This window comes from Sciurus carolinensis, chromosome 5 (assembly GCF_902686445.1).
Source record: "Sciurus carolinensis chromosome 5, mSciCar1.2, whole genome shotgun sequence".
NCBI lineage: Eukaryota > Metazoa > Chordata > Mammalia > Rodentia > Sciuridae > Sciurus > Sciurus carolinensis.
In genome coordinates, this window is record NC_062217.1 from 45678668 (window position 1) to 45699753 (window position 21086).

Consider the following 21086-nt stretch of genomic DNA (forward strand, 5'->3'; position numbering starts at 1 on the left):
CGTCAGAGACGGTCAATAAATATTTGTAGAATGAATAATTGAATAAACAAACAGTAGAGGAAGATTATAATTAAATATAAACTCTTCAGTTTCCTCCCAGCTCTTTTCAGTTGTTCCTCAGAGGGCTCATTATATAAATCTTTAATCATTTTAGTGGCTCTCCAAGTTCTCATGCTTCAGTTATAGGGTCTCTGAGAGAGCACAGTTCTTTAAAAAGTCCCAACCACTACTTTACAAATCACCACTTAGTAAATTCCATTACATTTCAGATCATTTCCCCATGAGGTGGCAGCCAATGTTGGTCTCAAAATACTCAAAGTGGGCTGGGGATATAGCTTAGTTGGTAGAGTGCTTGCCTTGCAAGCACAAGGCCCTGGGTTCAATCCCCAGCACCGCAAAAAAAAAAGAAAAAAAAAAATTCAAAGCACATTACCTAGGCAGAGTCTCAAATTTCTCTGAAGAATCAAGGGACAAAGAAGGTACAAATAATAGCAGAAAGTACACTTCTACTCTTGCTCACAAATTCCAACTGCACTTGAGATGATGGTAGTGCTTTTGTACATTTTGTGTGAAAATGTGTGTGTGTGTATGTGTGTGAAGGAAGAGAAGGAAGTTTAGGACTGATATAACAAAAAAAATCTTTAAAAGTATGAATATTACAAAGAAAATAATAAGGCTAAATACTAGCTACAGAATTCACAGGATTCCTTTAAGAAAATAAAAAGCAAGTCTATTACTCTTTTATTATTATGTAGTTTAAGGATGGAAGAAAAGGTTATGGTCAATATGTGTATGAAAATCAAGACCATATTTTAGATTAATTTGCAGGACTATTGTTTTAAGACCCCTATTTTTCCTTCAGCATGGCTCTTGAATACCAATTAATGTTTGGTGGTTGCTTCTAGCAAGTCTTTTGCTTCATTGATTTTGGTTGCTAAGTAAGGAGATCCACCTGAGAAGACAAAAATAACTAGATTAAAACAAACTTCATTATTGACATTTTTAATCATCCTTGATATAGAAAAAACATTCAATTATAATTCTCATATCTCCCCAAACATTCTTTGACAGATTATTTTATATGCATAGAAATCAAACAGCACAAATTAAACTTGTTTAATGAAGTATACAGATGTGCAACAATCAAAAAACAAACTTCTGAGAAAAACAATGAGAGTTATGATCAGGTATAATATGAAAATCACTCAAACATTCACTGTTCAGACATCTACCAATCATACACCTGACCAGAGAATTTTCTAAACTTAAGTGGATGGTTAGGTAAACAAAAGAAAAAAGACTTTTCCCATGATTTTTTTTTAAAGCAGTGAATATTCATTACCTTTAAGAAAGAAGTAAATCAATCCAAAGAATATTTTTAAAGTCTTGTCAAGTCTTATGATTCCAGAACAATTAAATACATGTGAAAAAGGCAACATCCACAGCCTAAAAATCATATTTGCTAATACAGATGAATGAACTAATAAGTGAGTGATAATAAAAATATTAAAAGAAATTCTCCTTGTTCTCTGAAATGATCTTAGTAGAATATGAGAAGTAGTCTTGGATTCAGAGTATCCTAAAATAAAATTAAGTCAGTTCTTTTTCAGAGTTCTTTGCAATGAATTGTTTCTAATGCAAATAGCAAGAGGAAAACTGAGGTGAATTTCAAATGTAGAATCATTATAAGTCACGAACAGTGCCTATTTGACATACAAAAATACTAACCCCAAACTGTCACATTAAAGCTATTTAAACATCTTACTCTAACTTTTAGTCCTGAATACTGTCATTGCTTAATGTGTGAGCTAACAATCACATTACAGTTCACTAGTCTGTTGGTTTTTATTTTGTATTCTCCCCTTAAGTGCAAACCATCTATATAGATGTTGAAAACATCGTAAAGCCTCCGTAGGCTTTACATAACAAACAATATTACATCTAGCAGTGTAGGTGTAAGTTGTTCTGATTTTATTCAGGCCTTTTACTGATATGATACCACCTTATGAAGGAAAAAGAAAGCAGAGAAAGCAGATCAACAAACATGAGGCTGCATTAGAAAGGGCAATGCTGGAGGAAGCTATATTTAGCTTTTTGCCCTTGAGGATACCACTGACATTTTCATAGTAAGATCTGAATTGCTATAAAACACTTATAGAATATAACACACAATGTCCTTGAATGTATGATAAGAATTACAAAGGCAGTTTATAACCTACTTGATTATGAAATAAGTTGATTTCATGATTATCTCTGAAAATGACCTTGGAATAGGTAATTTCAATCTTGGTAAGCTGATTGCAATTTTAGAGTTATCAAGGAGATGTCAGGAATCATGTGTGTCCTCAAAAAATATTAAAACATTAACTAAACTTAAACATAACCTCTAATTGATTGATATGCATTTTGGATATTTAAATCACAGGCCATAATGTGCTCATTTAGTAGCTGGAAAAAAAAAATCAAAGGCACAGAAGACTGAAAATCTTATTAAATATTATATTTATTGATGACAATGTTAGAGAAAAGCATGACAGTTTATTCAGAATAATGCTGAATTCTCTTTAATACAGAATGACAACAGTCTTTATGTGTATGGTAGAAAGTTTGGACTGAATTACACTCTTACTGAATCACAACCAGGTGTGTTCAGAAACTGAGTGTTTAGAAAATATAGCCTTTTGATATAGTAGTATCTTTTGGTAGAATCTAATAAGATATATACATATATAATAATCTATCTATCTATCTATAAAACTTCATTTCCCATAAATTCATTTTTATTGCATTTTACCAAAGCTTTTTATTCCACCAGAGATTGAAGAAACATGTCTTCTACCACAGAGAGTCTGAATAGTTCTGCTCATTTAGGAATTATGCTAGAAATCAATAACAAACACATCTAGGGAACCCTGATTTTGAAAATTATTTAATATACTTCTAAATAATTAATGTATCAAGGAAGATATCACAAAAGAAATTAGCCAAGAGAATTATTCAAGAGAGAATCAACAAGTCAAAAGTTAGTCTCTAAAAACAAACATATAAAAACCCCTAATCAACTTCATGCCAGAGCACTGAAAAATTTAAACGAAAAATAAATTACAGGAAAAACATAATCTATCAAAAGGGATACTAGTATAAATGGGAAATTGAAAGCATCCTGTCTACTTGAAAGAAATTGAATATGTAATTAAAAACCTTCCCACAAATAAAATCCTAGCCAGAAATATATTGGTGAATTTTTCAAAAAGGAAAATAAATTTTAACTCTTTTTTATGTGGCTAGCGTATCTTTGATAATCCCAATTAAGAGAGCACAAAAAAGGAAACCACAGGTGCATATCACTCACGAGCACAGATTCAAAATCAAAATGTTCACTATTAAATCAGACTAAATATCATGACCAAGTTAGGTTTATATCAGAAATGAAAGATTGGCTTTAACATTCAAAAATTAATCAATGTAATTCATCACATTAATAGATGAAAAGATAAATATCAACTAATCATATCAACAGATGTAAAAATTCAAAACATTTATAATAAAATTTTTCAATAATTACAAACAGAAGGGAACTTCTTTGATGTGAAAAAGTTATCAAAAAATATTGCAAATAGCATACTTAGCAGTAAAATGATGAAAATATAGGCTCTGAGATCAGCAACAAGAAAATACCTATCCTTGCTTCTATTTAAAACTTATTTTGGAGGTATTCAAAATCTGGCATCCGGAAATAGACACAGAATTCTAAGTGAGATGTAACTGCCTCCTCGCTCAATACAGTTGGGTAAATAAATGTTAACTGAGTGAATGAAAGAAGGACAAGTGCAGAAGATTGTGCCAATATCTGGTCTTTAGAATCCTTTAATGCAGATTAAGATTGCCTGAACTTTTTAGCAGCTTTTACATTGCTATAGGCTTTGAAATATCAACATACACTCATGGCTCTTTTTCACATGAAACTGCCAAATGTCTGTCCTGATTTATATACAATTGACTTTTGAGACTTAAAAGAACATTACGTTTATCCCTGTTGAATTAAGAGCTTTTCTAAATCATCAATCTCTATAGTTGATCATTTCCAATGACACAAACCTGCTCAAAATTATGCAATAAGCTTCTATATTTGAAAAATAAAAAGCAAAAGAAAAAACAGCATTCTGCCCTTAATGCCTCATCTCTCTCCTACAATCAATCTACTCCCTTTCTCTCCTTCCTTGTAAAACTTTTCAAAAAAGTTGTCTATATAAATTAACTCAACTTCATCCTTTTAACTTCTCAATCCACTACCAATTGAAACTGTCTTTTTTAAAAGGTCTCTGAAGTCTTCCTATGTTGTAAATACCATGGACCATCTCCATCCTCATCTAAATGTTTCTGCAGCATTCAGTGCAGTTAATCATTTAGTTTCCTTAAAAATATTAATGTCTTTGCTTCTTTTGTACCAATTTTTACTTATATATTTTTCTTTTTATCTTTGCTTATTACTCCTTTTCTAACTTGATCTATAAATGTTCGGGTTTCTTACATCTGGTCCCCTACTTTTCTTCCTCCTTATACATACTTCACTTTCCATGACCTCTTAAGAATAGTTTTAGCACCATCTTAAGTTGATGACTCCCAAATTACTAAGTCTAGACCCCACATCTGTAGTATAGACTCATTTATTCAACTTCCTACTTTCCATTTCCACTTGGATTCTCTCCTGTGTATTTCATTTAACATTAAGATGATATTCTTTATTTTTCTCCCAATCCTGTTTACAATCTATTTGCCCTCTCTAAATCATTCTTATTTTAGTAAACTGCTCCACATCAAACCAATTCTTTGATTTGGAAATCAAGGAGAAATAGTAAATTTCCTATATCAAATCAACCAGCAATAACTGTTGATTCTGTTTCCAAAATACATTTCAAATTCACTTGCTTCTCTCCATCCTGAACTAGGTCGCCATTGTTTCTCACTAAAATTATTGTACTAGCCATCTAAATAATCTATGCAATTACTTTGTGACATTCTTTCAAAAGTGACCTTCTTCACTTCTATTTTTTGAAACAGATCATGGAGTAGCTTGTCAGAGATCAATGCCCACACTGAACAACCAAAAAACAGACCAAATTAAAAAAAATAAAACCACCACACATGAGCGCGTGCGCGCGCGCACACACACACACACACACACACACACACCTCACTTATTTATTAGTGCTATAAAAAAACTAATAAGGAAATAAGGACTCGAAGGTTCAAGGATTTGGGGAAGAAGAAGAAACTGGGGAAGTAGGGTTCTTGCTGATTTTTGGTATGGGGAAGAGATTAAAAGCAAGAACCCAGGAAGGCTGGCTTGTTCAAGAGCAGGGATTTTTTACAATCTCGAGAGTTAGCTAAAGCTGTAGATTTAATTGTTTAGGATTGTCAAAGGCAGGCTTGAAAATGGAGCCTGACATATGGCTGAGTTTTCCCTCTAGGTACTAAAATCTAAACTAGAATAGGGCAGAATGCTAAGAAACAAGAGAATGTTTCTGAAAAAAGCAGGAAGCTTCTGATAAGCAAAGACAAGTTTCTGGAAATTTCAAAATACTAAGAAAGTGATTAGAGAACAGAACCTGTCCCAACAAACACTCTAGGACCTCAGTTGGAATTCCAAGAGCACCAGTTCTCAAACATTTAGTCCACATAAGAGGGCTTGGTAAAATACAATTTGCTGTGCTCCAACCAGAGACCTTCTGATTCAGTAGATCTAGGATGTTAAAATGAAGGGCCACCTGGAAAAAAGAATAGTCTAGTACATTTACTAAAAAATAAAATCAAACTAATTAGGCACTTTTTCTTAGTGATTCCATGTTGACTCCTGGTGATCACATTCTTCTTTTTCTAAACATTTATGATATGAGCTTTAAAATGTAATATACTATAAAAAACTATAGTATATTTCTATTAGGTTTTCATGTGAAAATTGGCTTCCTCAATGAGAGTAATTAGAGGAAAAAATCCATTCAAAAATATATTAAATCAAAATTTAATTTTGATTCAAGTGCTACTGAAGAATGAAAATACTGAATATTTACTGGAAAAGGTAAAAATGGAAAAAGACGGAGAATCTCTACACTGCAGGCAGGCAGATTTTATCTAAATATAAAAAACATCTTTCTGTTAGGCAGAGCTGCTACCAGTGAAGTGGGCTTGCCTTGTGGACTAGGAAGTCCTGTACTAAATCTTTAAAAAGAGCTAACAGACCATTTTCCCCATGATGGAGCACAAAGGCCTGATTCAGGAGGCAGCATTGATTAGATCAGTGTCTCTCAAATTATGGTGAAGAAGTACTTTTTTTCCTTTAATTTTCAATCTGTAGTGAATCAACACATATATCACACATCTGAACATCACAGCTATGTCAAATTGTTATAAAGGTTTCTAAATGTTTATTTTTGATTTGTTTTTAACTTGTCGCACATAGGGTGACAAACTACAGGCTGGCCCAATAGAAAAACTATACTTTGAGTAGCACTAGATTAATCAGCATGTAAGACATCTCTTAAGATTCTATAGTTTTTCAAATTTACCTACTTTGTCCTCCCCTCATTGGGCATTAATATTAAATCATTGATTTTTATAACAACTAACCTCTTTCTTTGGCAATGTAAGGAAAGTAGCAATCTAATTTTTTATCTAAGTTAAAACAAAAATTGTACTTTTTACCAAAACACATCTGAATGCTCATTTAAAACTAGTTGCAAAGAATTTATTTTCAGCCATTTCCCACACTTAATTTTCTGGTGTCACATTCTTTGTGCAACCTGATAATGAAATGTGTAACAAATTATAGTTGATCACACATTCGAAGTTCCAAATTTATTCTACCAGCTGGTAGCAAAACCAACCGAAAAGTTATTGAGGATGGGATGGAGAAATACTTTTTTAAATTTCAGAAGCACTGGGTAAAGGATTTAACTACCTGTAAGACTTAGTGGTGACCCGGCAAAGCAAAAATGGTGAATAATTATTAAAAGGGGGCAAAATTAAGAGTTGCCCATTCTTGTTTTCCCCCTAGTACTCCTAGGCTTTCTCTATCCAAGGGCAGTGACACGTTTTTGCTTAAAATCTGTTATCTTCTTCCCATTCAAAACAAAATAATCTTTCTCCTCAAAAGACAATTTTCAGATTTATGAGCATACCATTCCAACTGCATCATACACAGTTAGAGTCCAATATCCCTCAATTCAGTATATTTCCACTAAAGTTTGAGTTCCTGAGTATATGGATGGGATTTAGGAAGTCCATGAAATCACTGAAACTCCAATATTTTAAATTTTGGATGAATGGACAATTACCCAGAAAAAAATATCCATAATGTCAACACATTCTTTTTTTTTTTTTTTTCCTGCGGTGCTAGGGATTGAACCCAGGGCTTTGTACATGCGAGGCAAGCACTCTACCAACTGAGCTATATCCCCAGCCCTCAACACATTCCTAGAGGGTATAATAACCTGGAAGGATTGAGTGTCTTTCTTAAATTAAAAATGTGATCTCAACAGAAACATATGGTACAGGTTCTTCATTAATTGAGTAGCTATAAAGATTATTACATTAAATCATGCAAACAAAAAGGACTTTATTTTATAGGTAATAAAACTCACATTTGGAGAGGTTAAGAGAGTGTTCAAGGTCATAATGCTAGCTGGAAGACGAAGCTAGAGACAAATGCTGGCTTCCTGCCTGTAGGACCATTCACCATACCCAGCTACCCACGCAGGGTCAGACAAGAGGATATCAGTATGTACTCCAGAGTCAACAATGCCACCTCTAATAAATACACTATCTCAGAAAAAAAAATCAAATAATTCTTTAAACACCACTGGCTCCTAAATACATGTTCTCTCAGACACATGTTCTCTCAGATACATTTTAGAACTTGCTTCCTTGCCAAGAGGCACAATCAACAACTTGTCAATCAGCTGAAAGACATGAGTGCTTGATCCTATAGCAATCAATCAGAGCCAAGGGCATTCACTTGACCTGGAAGGGACAGAGGATATTTAGGAGACAGAGGGCTTCAAGGAGGCACTTAAACACACTTCTTTCTCAATTACTCTGAAACCACACAAAGCAAAGTAAATTAGTTGAGTGGATCTTTCAGTAACTGTTGAAGCTGTTTAAAAATTTTAAGCAAAACCTCTTTTCAAAGTTTACACTCTTATTTATTCACACTAAAGAACAACAAGTGCAAAAACCAGCAGAAATGATGTTCAGTGAAAAGAATTTTTATAGTAAGTAATTAAGTGGAGAAAGCTGAAAAAGAATGCCTTATTTTGGTGTCACAATGAGTAGGAATCCAAAATTTGTTTTTTATTTTTTTTCTAAATAATTACAAAACTGAAAGTCTGTAAATACAAGAAACCCTTCACTCTTCCCCTCCACCCTTTGACTTCTGAAATACAGTGCAACTTTCTACCATCTGTTATTTTAAAGCAGAAACAGTAATGAACATATGGGCTTTAACTATCAAGCAGCTGTAGTGTAGTTAAAGTTATAATAATTGTCTTTCTGTAAGATAAATTTACATTAAAAACCTGGCCAGTTAAAAACAAATGGCTCAGCCTCAGAGCATTCCAGAATAAAATTTAAAAATTCAGAATCTTCTATAATATATTTTATTCAGTGATGTATAAGAAATCCTCTAAATCTTGTGTTTTGTGTAAGATTTAATAAATATAAGGCACAGTGCCCGAATCAGTTTATTCCCTCAGAGTTCACAACTCATGTTTTCTTTCTTGATCAAAATGGTGAAGTATCAACCAGGTTCAGGTACTCGTTTGTAAATGCCAGTAAGGAAGGTCTTAAAAGTTGATCATATGAATCCACTACTGGAAGTCAATGACACACTAAAAGTCTTTATCAGGATAATCTCAATACATGTGGCACAAAAACTTCTAACTCAAGTATATGTCATTTGTAATGAGTTTGACTAAACTGAAAGGAATTCACGGCACATTCTGATCCACAAATTATGACAAATGGAAATCCTACCTACCTTTGTCTGGGTGATTCAAAATCATGATTCTCCTATGAGCCATTCTAATCTTGGCCTTGCCAGCAGATGGACTATAAAGGAATTAAAGTGTTCATAATAAATAATGCCAAATGCAGATTATAAATTAATGATTTATATAAATTTCAGAAAATTAAAAACTAATGAGAATTTCACCATCTTGTGGACAAATACAAAATTACAGCTTTTCACTTAATTACACAAACCAAAATAAATCACTGACTCAATCCCACAAGTTTTTCTTCAGTCCTTTGTAATGTCAGTCCTTATTCTCAGTTAAAAAAATTAAACACATATTGACTAGGGATTAGGAGAGTCATAGTATGCGGACTATACTCTTAAATTTATTTTTCAGGAAGGCATCATACATTGTGTGGAGGACAAGGTATCTGGATTCCACAGCCAAAATGCTGAATTTTCTTGGTCAAATTTTTGTGTTCAGTTTCAAAGAAGACTTCTGAAAATAGCCCAAAGGAATACGTTTGTGCTCAGTTTTCTCATTGAAAATAAGACTAGTAACAACATATTCCTCACAAAGCAACTGTAAAAATTAAATGAATTCATGCCTACATAGTGCTAAAACAGTGCCTGGCACAAAGTGTGTGATCTGTAATAGCTTTTATTATCTTTCAACAGAGGATCTCAAAACTGCTTTTATTTCATAGTTCATTTAGTTCTGCGAGAAACCTGTAGGGAAAACTTGCTATTAGAGCCAATACTGTAAATAAAGTTACAGGAGAAAGTCAAATAAACCTAAAATTATTTTAGTAAAACCTAATTTATCCATTATTGAAAACGTTTCTCATTAGTACATTTCTAGGCATGGAAAAAAATTAACACTAACAACAAAATCCTATTATTGCTACTTAATAGCTATACTATCTTATTTAAGCTACTTAACTTCTCTGGGTCTCAAATGGGGCCAATAATAGCTTACTTAAAGTATAGGATAGTTGTGAAGCTCAAAATAATTTAATTTGTACGGATGAACCACACCAAGGTGGCTAAAAGCATGTACTTTTAGAGTTATCCAGATACAAATTCACAATCCTAATTCCAACTACTTATTAGCTATGAAATTTATCTTGCCCACTTACACTGAGTTATAATTTTCTCATATGTAAAATGCACATAATAAAACTTGCCTTCCAAAATTAAAGATAAATTAGGTAATATAAGTAAAAAGATTAGAAAAACCTAGCACACAGTGTTTAAATAGTAGTTGTATTATGGATATAAAGATGCTTATAAAATACACATTTCATACTTTTAAAACAGTATAAATATTCGAATTTAACATTTCTTGAATGATTCAGAGCATTATCATCAGTATCAACTAAATGCAAAAAAATCTCAAGATCTGCAGAGGTTGGCTTGCTCTTCTTCAAAATTGCCCTAGAATGCTGCTTAAGATCTTCAGTCTATTTTGAACAATGCCTCCCCCACTGTGCTATCAGCTGTCTATTCTTGATTCTGTTAAGGAGTCTCTAGCAGTTTCTTACTACCTCTAACTTCCTGATAATAAATAGCAGATGGACAAGCATGTTAAAATATGCTATTAATGGCTAAATTTCACATAAAATATTCTTTCATGCATAAAATGAGTAAGTCTTTTCATATAAGGACTTAAGGATATTCCTTACATCTATTTACAGAAATCTTCTGGGGGACCATTTCAAATTTACTTTTTGGCTTGTTGGTACATCCCAGAGAGACAAACAGATATTGCTTGATTTCAAAGAATACTGAATTTTGAGAAAGTAACCAGTAGACATTGTACCATGGCTATAAACACTATATTGTTCAACTGACAATTACTAAGAAATAAAAATATGCTAGGCATGGGGTGTGGTGACACATGCCTGTAATCCCAGCAACTTGAGAGGCCATACCATAAAGTATTTATATACATTCAGATCTGTCAATCACCAAACTAGATTAAAGTTAAAAAACAATAGAAAGGAAAATTTATGTGCACAAGTATGGCAATTCAAAACAGTCTGTCTTTAAGATAATAATTATCAGACTCTTAGTGGTGAGCTTTGAGGATGAGGAAAATATTCTCATTTGCCCACAGGGTATATTCCCTTTATTATAGCTATCTTAAATCTCTAGAACCTTACCACATTTTAATACGTATGTTTGTTGCTGTAATGATTAAAGATGGAAGAATCCTCGATTTTAAACAGTATAAAAAGTTAAATATAGTTAGTTGTGATATACCTCTGCTATATAATTTCACTATGAAATTGAAAGTATACTTTTCAATACCGTGCTACTTAGATCAGGAATTTCAAACTCTGCTCCCTAGAATACATTTGGCTGATAGTGGGGAAATGCATCAAACTGAGTGGTGTTTTCCTACCTTGTGGCAAATAAAGCAGTTCTTCTTTTTTTTTTTTTTTTTTTTTTTTTTTAAACACTGGGATTTTAATTAGCATTTAGGGTTTTTCTGGGGGGTGGTACTAGAGATTGAACTCAGGGGTCGTCTACCATTTGCTTAATATTATTCAGAATGGCTGATAATTTTATTTTTTATTTTGAGACAGGGTCTCCCTAAGTTGCTGAGGTTGGCCTCAAACTTGCAATCTTCTTGTCTCAGACTTCAGAGTCATTTGGATTACAGTCACTGTAGCTGACTTAACATTTAGTTTAAACAGTCTTACAGATGTTTTTACAAAGTTTGAAAATCACAGATGTGTATGATTTTAGATAATATCAAGTATAATAATAGTTTTCTGGGAAGCTCAGTAATATATTTTAGGCTTTTTGTTTATAGGTAAGAGTTTTAGTGCAAAAAACTTTTGAAAGGAAAAACAAAGCAAGGACTCAAATACACATTTCATCAAGGAATCACAATTAAATATAATAGGTAAGAATGTGAAAAATCTTTCAGTAGCACACAGAATACATTTAATAGCACACCAACAGGATCCGCTCCATTTTGCCTTTATTTGTTATGCAGTCTACATAGTTTAGAGTCAATGACCACAGAAAACGAAAAGGCATCAATGTATTCACATCTTGAAGTACCTTGTCATAATCAACACTGCCTGAACCAAAGACAGTCAGAAGAAAGCAGATAAGCCTCAACTTTTCATTTACTGTGTTAGGAATAAACATTAGCTTCTGCATTCATGACAGAGATAAGACGAGATGGGTCAACATTTACTCAGTACCTGATAGTTGCAAGATATCAAGTATCGTTCGTATTTTAACAGAATAAAATATTAATTCCAATTTAAAAAATAAGAAAATAAAGTACAGAAAAGATAAAACTAATTTCATATGCATTCCATAATTTAATCTTCACAACAAATCTATTCAGTAGAAACTAATCTATTTTAGAGATGAATAAACTGAGGTCATGAATTTAGAAGGTGGTAAAATTGACACCCAGATCCACCTGATATTAGAGTCTGTTCTTTGAATCACTGATTTTTCCTTATATATTTCATACAGTTTTCAGTTCAATGCACATTAAGCAAATTCAATAATATAAGCGACTCTCCTAAAAACAGAGATGCCTTGAATAACATTAAATGATTACCCTTAAAAATCTTTATGCTTGGGTTTACAATGTGTTTTGTAATCATATCTCAAAACTAGGAATGGGATGTTATGAGAGACCAAAAAGTTTAGGAAAAATAACAATGCCCTTGTGAAAAATACTAAGCAAGGAATAGTTAGGGATATAAATCTAACTTTCTAATCTGGCTCCCCTGGTTAATATTATTCCTTATTTTTAATTCTCTGGTAAGAAAGTTCTCATCTCTTAGATTTAAATAAAGCACCAATCTAAATTGAGGAGCCCTCTTTTTTTCTTGCGAGTTCATAAAATATAAAATGTTTTGGCTTAAAAACTGTACTGATCTACAAAAGATTAAAATTTTTTGTCAATATAGGCCTTTAATCATCTGTTCTACTTAATCATATTGATTAAATCACCAAAATTTTTTTTTTGTAGATTATATACAATAACCAGCTCCCACAAAAACTGGAGAGTGGGCTGTAATGGAATATAAGGAAGACAAACAAATATGGTTGCTTATAAATTTATGTGAGGGGAAATATTCTTAAACATTAAATTATAATCACACACAAAATCATTAACTTTCTCCTATACTGTCCAAAATTAGATATTAAATGGATACGAAGGTGAAACAAGTACAAAAAAATATGCAAGATATCAAACTGCAGAAATACAAAAAGAATTGTGAAAAAGAACCTGCATTATAATTAAAAATATGTAAATATCAAAATTATAACACTGAGTCCAGAGAGAATTCAGTGTTATAATTAGGGATATTTTGATGAATTGATTTGAAATTTTATATAATATATAATAGTTTCTTGTTAAAAAACAAAACAAAACAAGGAACACCACAATTTTAGGTAATTATTTTTTATGGGGGACAGGGGGATACTCTGAGAACTGAAGTTACTTCTTTCATTCATTTATTAATTTTGCATGAATGAACCTACTATTTAATGGTTCAGAGTATCCTCCCCCTGCCCCCTGGTTCTGATAAAGTGTAGCAGAAACAGTCAAAGTTTATTGAAAGACAGTACATTCTCAAGAGATAGAAGGCAAATAGGCTGTCTCTAAGGAGATATAGTGGCACCTTTGTTCTCTAGAATTTATCATTACTCAAATAGGACTGTGTAATTTATTCCTCCTACTCCCTATGACTGACACTTGTATAGGTGATAAAAACTATCTCCATGCATATGCCCATTACCCATAAGGAAGTAGAAACTCACAGGGTGGGGAGGGTCAAAAGCACAATTACAATAAAATGTAAATGATATTATAATGAAGCGAAGTTAACTTTCAGTCTCAGTCCAGTTGAAACTAGTTTGGTTTTGCTGACCAGCCAGTGGCTGCCATGGTCTTTTCCAACAAAGGCATCAATCTTTCCCTTGTGATGCATGTGGCATTTGCAGACATTATTCCTACACGTTTACCTCTGGATGCAGAGTCTTTTTGTACATATATCAAACCTAGTGAAGGAAAGGAAACCTTGAAGCTGGTTATAGTCATCCATCCTATAGATGTAGAAACAATCACATTGATCACTCTTGGATTATTGATTAACATCCCATTGCTCATGTCTAACTGCTACCTAACAAACCCAGGGGTGCTCTACCACTAAGTTACATCCCCAGAGCTTTTTATTTATTCATTTTTATTTTGAGACAGGGTCTTGCTAAGTTGGCCTAGAACTTATGATCCTCTTGCCTCGGTCTCCAGAGTTGATGAGATTATAAGCCTGCACCAGTGTGTTTTCCTAGAACTGAAATTTTAAACTATAAAAATTTGGTTTTCTCCTCTTTCTTCTACTTGTAATTTTAAATCTAAGTTTAACCTTATTGTAACATTTTCCCGTTTTTAAAGACAATCTTACTCATAAAACAAAAATACATACGCAGCATACCTACCTTACACCTAAAATGAGACTAGCTTCTCGCCTGCTCATTTTCTGTTCAAATCCTCCTTTATAGTAGGATGAAAGTCTCTGTACAGGAAAGAAAGAGCAAGAAATAATTAGTTCCATGCATGAAGTAGCATAACCTCAATCCCATCACATAGCTGTAGTCAGAGCAATGCATTTTTCTAGAAATCAACTTGAAATTGTGGGGGAAAGCACTAAACAATGATCCTTTTCAAGAAACTCTAACCAAAAGGAACACTAAGAAATGTTAACACAAATTTTTCACTTTAAAACACATTAATTTTTTTTTTTGTACTGAGACATAACTGGAGGCAAGAAATCTGCAGAAGCAAAATGCCTCAACTTTTTCTAAGTTCTGCAGTATACTTTCTCTTTGGATAACCTTGAGCAAGTCATTTATGTTGATATGGCAGACATTTTTCTGGCTGAAAAAAAAAAGGGGGGAGTACATCAAAATAGCAGATAAGCAAACCATGAGACATTGAGAAACTGAATTGAATGGTTAACATGGCTGAAGAGGTGCAAACTAGGATGGAGAGAGGACTAGAAAAGCAGTAGGGACCAATTGTGAAGCAATGAGAAGACAGGATTTCTTTTTAAGTGGAAGAAGCCAGAACACAAGAGTAACAGTGTGACTTTGTTTTGAAAGGCTCACTGTGTGGCCAATAGTAAGCAGCAATGGGGGAAGCAGGAGCTCAGTTAACAGAACATAACAATAATACAGGCAAGAGATGATAGTGGTACAGACCAACAAAATGGTATAACAGAGGAGGTGGTGAAAAGCAGACAGATTCTGAATATATTCTAAAAGCAGAACTAAAATTTGCTTGGTGGACTGAATATAGGATATGACAAAAAGAGAATTATGAATGATGTACAGGACACCATTGTGTGCTGTCCAGAACCCCATTCAGGAGTGAAGGATTTAAGTCCTTAGATGCTGCAGCTGCAGCTGGCAGAGAAGTTTTAGCTCTCAGACTCGTGAGGAGTTCCTTACTTGAAAACAGTCAATCTCATGCCCTCTTCCTAGGGTAGGCTGTATCTAATCACTGGCTGAGAAGAGGATAAAAGCATTGTAGTTCTCTAAGGTTCAGTCCTTGGCCTTACTTACACTCATTTACCAGGTAATGTCATTTAATCTCATGAACCTTTCTCAACTTGGGATAATCACAATGAGCCATCCTAGCTTTCTGTGGGCTCTGCTAGGACCGAACTACAGCCTAACTTATGCCTCCATCCTTTTTCTTTCTTTCTGGCGCTGCTGATCCTAAAAGCACTCCCTAATAAACTTAAAGCTACTAATCTTTGTCTCAGTCTGCTTTTCAGAGAACACAAACTGTATAAAATGACTTAAACCAAACTATACAAATGACTTCAAGGTTCCTGGCTTAAAACTGCCAAATTACCATTTAATGAGTTAGAGAAGGAATAAGTTGTTTGTTATGGTAACATATATGAGGAGGATGGTTTCAAATATATTAACTTTGAAACATCTATTAAATATCTAAATGGAGAAACTCAACCCAGAGATAACATTCCAGTCATCAGTATACAGACAGTATTTAAAGCCACTAAAATTGAATCAGATCACCTAAGGATAAGAAGTATAAGAACTGAACCCTAAGAGACAATATGCTTATTTAGCAACATGGAACTGGAGAGGAATTAGTCAAGGTATCTGAGAAGACCCAGAAGTAAGGGAGGAGGAAAACAAGAAGCCCAAAGTAAGCAAAGTAAGGAAGTGAAAAACGGTTTCAAATGCTTCAGACATCATTAAGGTAAAATGTGAGCTTAGAACTGACCTCCAGATTTAGGAAACAGGAGGTCAAATTCGACAAGAGATGCAGAGGGTTGGGGTGAATTAAAGACCAAAAAGAGGAGAGGAATAAAGGCAGCAAGTAAAAATATTTTCACTAGGTCTAAACAGATACAGGATGTATGAACCCAGCTATTAGAAGTACAACCAGGCACATATGATTGAAAATATACATGTTTCTAAAACATAAGGCTATATTTCTGTATTGAAACACAATTAAGTATAGTATTCATGAGGAATTAGCTCTAGGACCTCCACTCCCAATGATACCAAAATGCTTAGATGCTCAAGTTCCTTAAAGAAAATGGCATAGTGTTTGCATATGACCTACACATACCTTCCTGTACACTTCAAATCATCTCTAAATTACTTAGTATGACATAAATACCAAGTACAATACAAATGCTATGTATAAATAATTATAATACTACATTATCTAGGGGATAATGACAAGAGAAAAAAGTCTATACACATTCAGTAAAGATGCAGTTTTTCCCAAATATTTTCCGTCTGCAGTTGGTTAGAATCCACAAACGTGGAACCCTTGGATATAGAGGCCTTACTGCATATTTGCATAAAATAAAATCTGAAGGTATATATAACAAAAAGTTTACACAAAAATGTTATTTTGGGGTGGTGGAATTATGAATAATTTTCTTCTTTTTAACTTTCTGAATTTTTACAATGAACATGTTACTTATACAATTTTCAAAAGAGTGGAATAATTAAGAGTAACCAAGAAAATGATTAGAGCTTAATTGAGTCCCAGAGTCTGATCAAGCCATTTACATAAACTCTTCTCTTTGAACAGTTTGTTATAAATTTCCACTAAGTAATAATTCCTGGCAATTAATTCATTCAACAAGCACTCTGGCAACTACTATGTACCAGGCATTTTTCAAGTGAGATAGGTCAAGGTCTGTGGCATATTGATCTATCAGTCTATCATAAGGAATATGATTGCTTACTATTCCAAATTTTTAAAGTAATTTAAGATATAGTATGAAAACAAATATTCCTTCACTCCTGACCCAAGTTTTGAGGGAGGAACAAAGTTGAATTGGTTACTACCTTAGATAAGTTCTATAACTTTCTAAATATACAGAGAGAATATATAAATAGATAAGAATACATAGTAGAGCTAAAGTTAGAGGTGGAAAGCAACAGGGGACTGAACAGAGGAAGAACACCTAGTTTCAATGTCTCTCTTAGGAAACCCAAATCTCAACTGGATGCAAACCTTACTCTCTGTTATGGTCTGGATGTGAGGTGTCTCACAAAAGCTCATGTGTGAGACAATATATGAAGGTTTGGAGAAGAAACGACTGGGTTATGAGAACCTTAATCCTACCAGTGAATTAGTCCTTTGATGGGATTAACTGAGTGGTAACTGAAGGCAGGTAGGGTGTGACTGGAGGAGGTGGGTCATAGGGGGCATGCTTTTGGGATATATATTTTGTATCTGGTGAGTGGAGTCTCTCTCTCTGCCTTCTGATCATCATGGTGAGCACCTTCACTCTGCCACACTTTTCTGCCATGATGTCCCAAGGAATGGAGCCAGTTGTCTATGAACTGAGCCCTCTGAAACCATGAGCCCCCAAATAAACTTTTAGTCTCCTAAAATGGTTCTTGTCAGGTTTTTTAGTTACAGCAGAGAAAAAGCTGACTAAAACACTCCCTAAATAAAAGCTGATTATCTAATTTAGTTGTGGCAAAATAGCAGTATCACCAACTTGATCCACAGCAGTCATTTCTACAGAAGCACATGTGTTCTACTTTTGTTTTTATGTCATGTTTGAGACTAATGCATAGGGTAATTATTCAGGAAAAAAAATTTCTATGAGTCTTCACCTTAGGGAGCTCTAAAATTTTGAATCAGCATAACAAGAAAAATTGATGATGTTTCCAGTTATTCTCACTACTGTCATAAAATTCATTAACCTTAAATGCAAGTATTGGTATTTGTGCAATGTTTTCTTTTAATTTTTAGCTTTGCCCAAGTGGAAATTTAGTCTCAGAAAAGGTTCTTTAAAATCGAGTGTCAAGAAGTTGTACACCTTATTAGGAGGAAGTCAATCGTTACATCCATAGTTCTCACAGTCCTTCTAAAAGAAACATCATTTTGAGGACAGAAACTTAATTATGTGGGAGCCGTATACAGAAAAGTATACAAAGAGAAAATAAAATAAAAACAAAAGGTCAACACCTAAAATAGTTGCCCATTTCTTCACTGAAAAATCATGCCTTCTAACGCCATGAAATCCAGATATTTTATCACACTATTTTAAATAGGATTATCATAATTTTTAATCTGTTATGTTTAAATTAGTATCTGTGTTATGAGCAGGCACAAAATTATTACACTGTATCTCTCCTCCCTTATAACGAAGTATAACTAAAAGGTTCTTTTAAGTGTTATAATAATATGCCAATATTGCATTATTTAGATTATAAACATCTTAAGGCACTGTAGAACCACTTCTGACAATGCTTTGGTGGGTCAAAGGAAATGTTCAGATCTATAAAAATTAGATTACTATAAGAAATAACTATACCATCAAATAAATGAGGTAAGTGGTTATATTTGTCTAATATGATTTCCAAGAACAAAAATGGTGAGACTCTACTAGTTTTATGATAGTGTCTATTGGAAACATATACTGGTCCTAACAAGTTATTATTTGATTTTTAAACATTGATGAAGTATAAACAACAGAAATCAAAATAATTTCTTCCTAAAATTAGAATTAAATGCTTCAGTACCATATTTTTGCCAAAGAAGATATGAAATAACCTAAATAAAACCAGTCATCATTAGCTATTTCACTCAGTAACATGAAACAAAAAAGTCCTCCAAACAGGTAAGAACTTTATCATCATAGTATTGAGAAGAAATACATTTTCCACAAGCTATATAGTTTTATTACTTATAATAATTTATTTGATTTATAGAACCACAGAAGGGTGATTTTAATTAATCTATTTTCCCTATGACTTTCACTTGACCATAAGACAATATAAGTCTAATTATTGAAAGCTATATTCAAACAAAAAGACAAATTTACATGTAGAAAGTTAAAAGTCTTAAATAAGATAAGTGTCTTAGGTATACCCTTTTCAGAAAAGGTTGGGGATAAATAGACATTAGCTTAATATACATTAATACATTAAAAAGCAGGCAAAAGAGCATAGTGCAAAAGAGCAGACTGAATCACAAGTTCTTTTTGTTTTCCAAAGTGCCTTTGAAATAGGAAAAGAAATATTTTCAATAAACAAAAAAAAAATCAGTATGAGGGCTACAAAACAAGAAATGGGGCAAGTAGCAAACCAGAAAGTTTAAACAAATCCTGGAAGACTGAAAAACAGGTAAGATCACATACAAAGAAAATTCATGGGGCTGGGACTGTAGCTCAGTGGCAGAGCACTTGCCTAGCATGTGTGGGGCACTGGGTTCGATCCTTAGCACTACATGAAAATAAACAATTAAAATAAAGGCATCAGTCAATTTACAACTACAAACATTTAAAATAAAAAGAAAAATCACAGTAGTCCTAAACACCAGGGATGGGGGAATACCAGGAAGGAAAGAAATTCTTCTCAGGAAAGCAAGAGAGAAAATACTAAGTTCAGAGTTTAAAAATTCAAAGATACAAAACAAAACGAACAAACAAAAAGAACAGCAGAGATAGACCATCAATACTATACTAATACAGAGAACACAGGGCCTGGCAGATGACACTTTCACCTTCAGGCTACGAAAGGAAAGCAGAAAATGTATCTAACTCTGGGTGGTAAATCCTAAAAAATAAAGAAAGAAGAGTGTCAGCAGATCCTGTTTTGGAACCCAGAAGAAGAGGGAGTGGGCTATCCATGGCAAGGAGAGAAATATATAAAGTGCTCAGACTCTCTTGGACTCTGAAGATCCCAAGCCTGCCCCTGGTCTTCTTGTTTTGGAAGACGGGCCTACTGATGAATCCACCTATGTATTCATAGCCTACTGTCAACCCTTTCACTCAGTTAAGCCACTGAAGTAAGCCTACCAAACTGCTGGAAAAAGCCAGGAGCATTACTTATATTAATCAATTTAGTCCTCACAAATATAAACCCACAGCCAAGGATCATCAGATATTTTGAACACACCCAGTATCATGGTAGGCAAAAACAACTAAAAGAGCCAAGAGGAACTGGTAACAATTGGCTCTAGAAGAAGGAGATAAAAACAGGGAGAAGCTGGTGTGGTGGGACACACCTATAATCCCACCTACTAGGGAGGCTGAGACAGGGGGTTTCCAAGTTCAAGATGGCAATTTAATGAGACCCTGTCTCAAAAATAAAAAAGTGTGTGGGGTTATTACAATTCCCAGTACTAAAAGAGAGAGAGAGAGAGAGAGAGAGAGAGAGAGAGAGAGAGAGAGAGAGAGAGAGAGAGAGAGAATGATAAAATTCTAATTAGAATCTCAAAAGTTATTCAAAAGGATATCACATTCATTTTAAAAAGTGGGTTGCTAAAAAAGGAAACAAGAAAGAGTTCTTAGAAATCAAAAAAAAAAAAAAATTACCAATATATATAATTGAGATGAACTGAGTAACAGAATGGTCATTGATGAAAACCAACCTAGTGATTTGGAAAATAAGCTGTCAAAATAATGTATAACAAAAAAGACAAGGAATAAAGAATTAGGGATAAAATGTTAAGAGACATAGAGAATAGACTCAAAAGTCCAACATCATCATAATAGTTCTAGAAGCAGAAAAGAAAGGT

General features: G+C 33.5%; 1 protein-coding gene across 1 annotated transcript in view; it reads right to left on the reverse strand.

Moving 5' to 3' along the window:
* Positions 1–708: 708 nt before the first annotated feature.
* Positions 709–21086, reverse strand: part of Dnajc15 (DnaJ heat shock protein family (Hsp40) member C15) — a 53153-nt gene continuing 32775 nt past the window's right edge. The window contains exons 4-6 of the mRNA XM_047552943.1: positions 14495–14571; positions 9035–9105; positions 709–952 (exon numbers count right to left, since the gene is read on the reverse strand). Of these exons, the coding sequence (XP_047408899.1) occupies positions 882–952; positions 9035–9105; positions 14495–14571 (219 nt within the window). The 3' untranslated portion in view covers positions 709–881. The remainder of the gene's footprint in view (positions 953–9034; positions 9106–14494; positions 14572–21086) is intronic.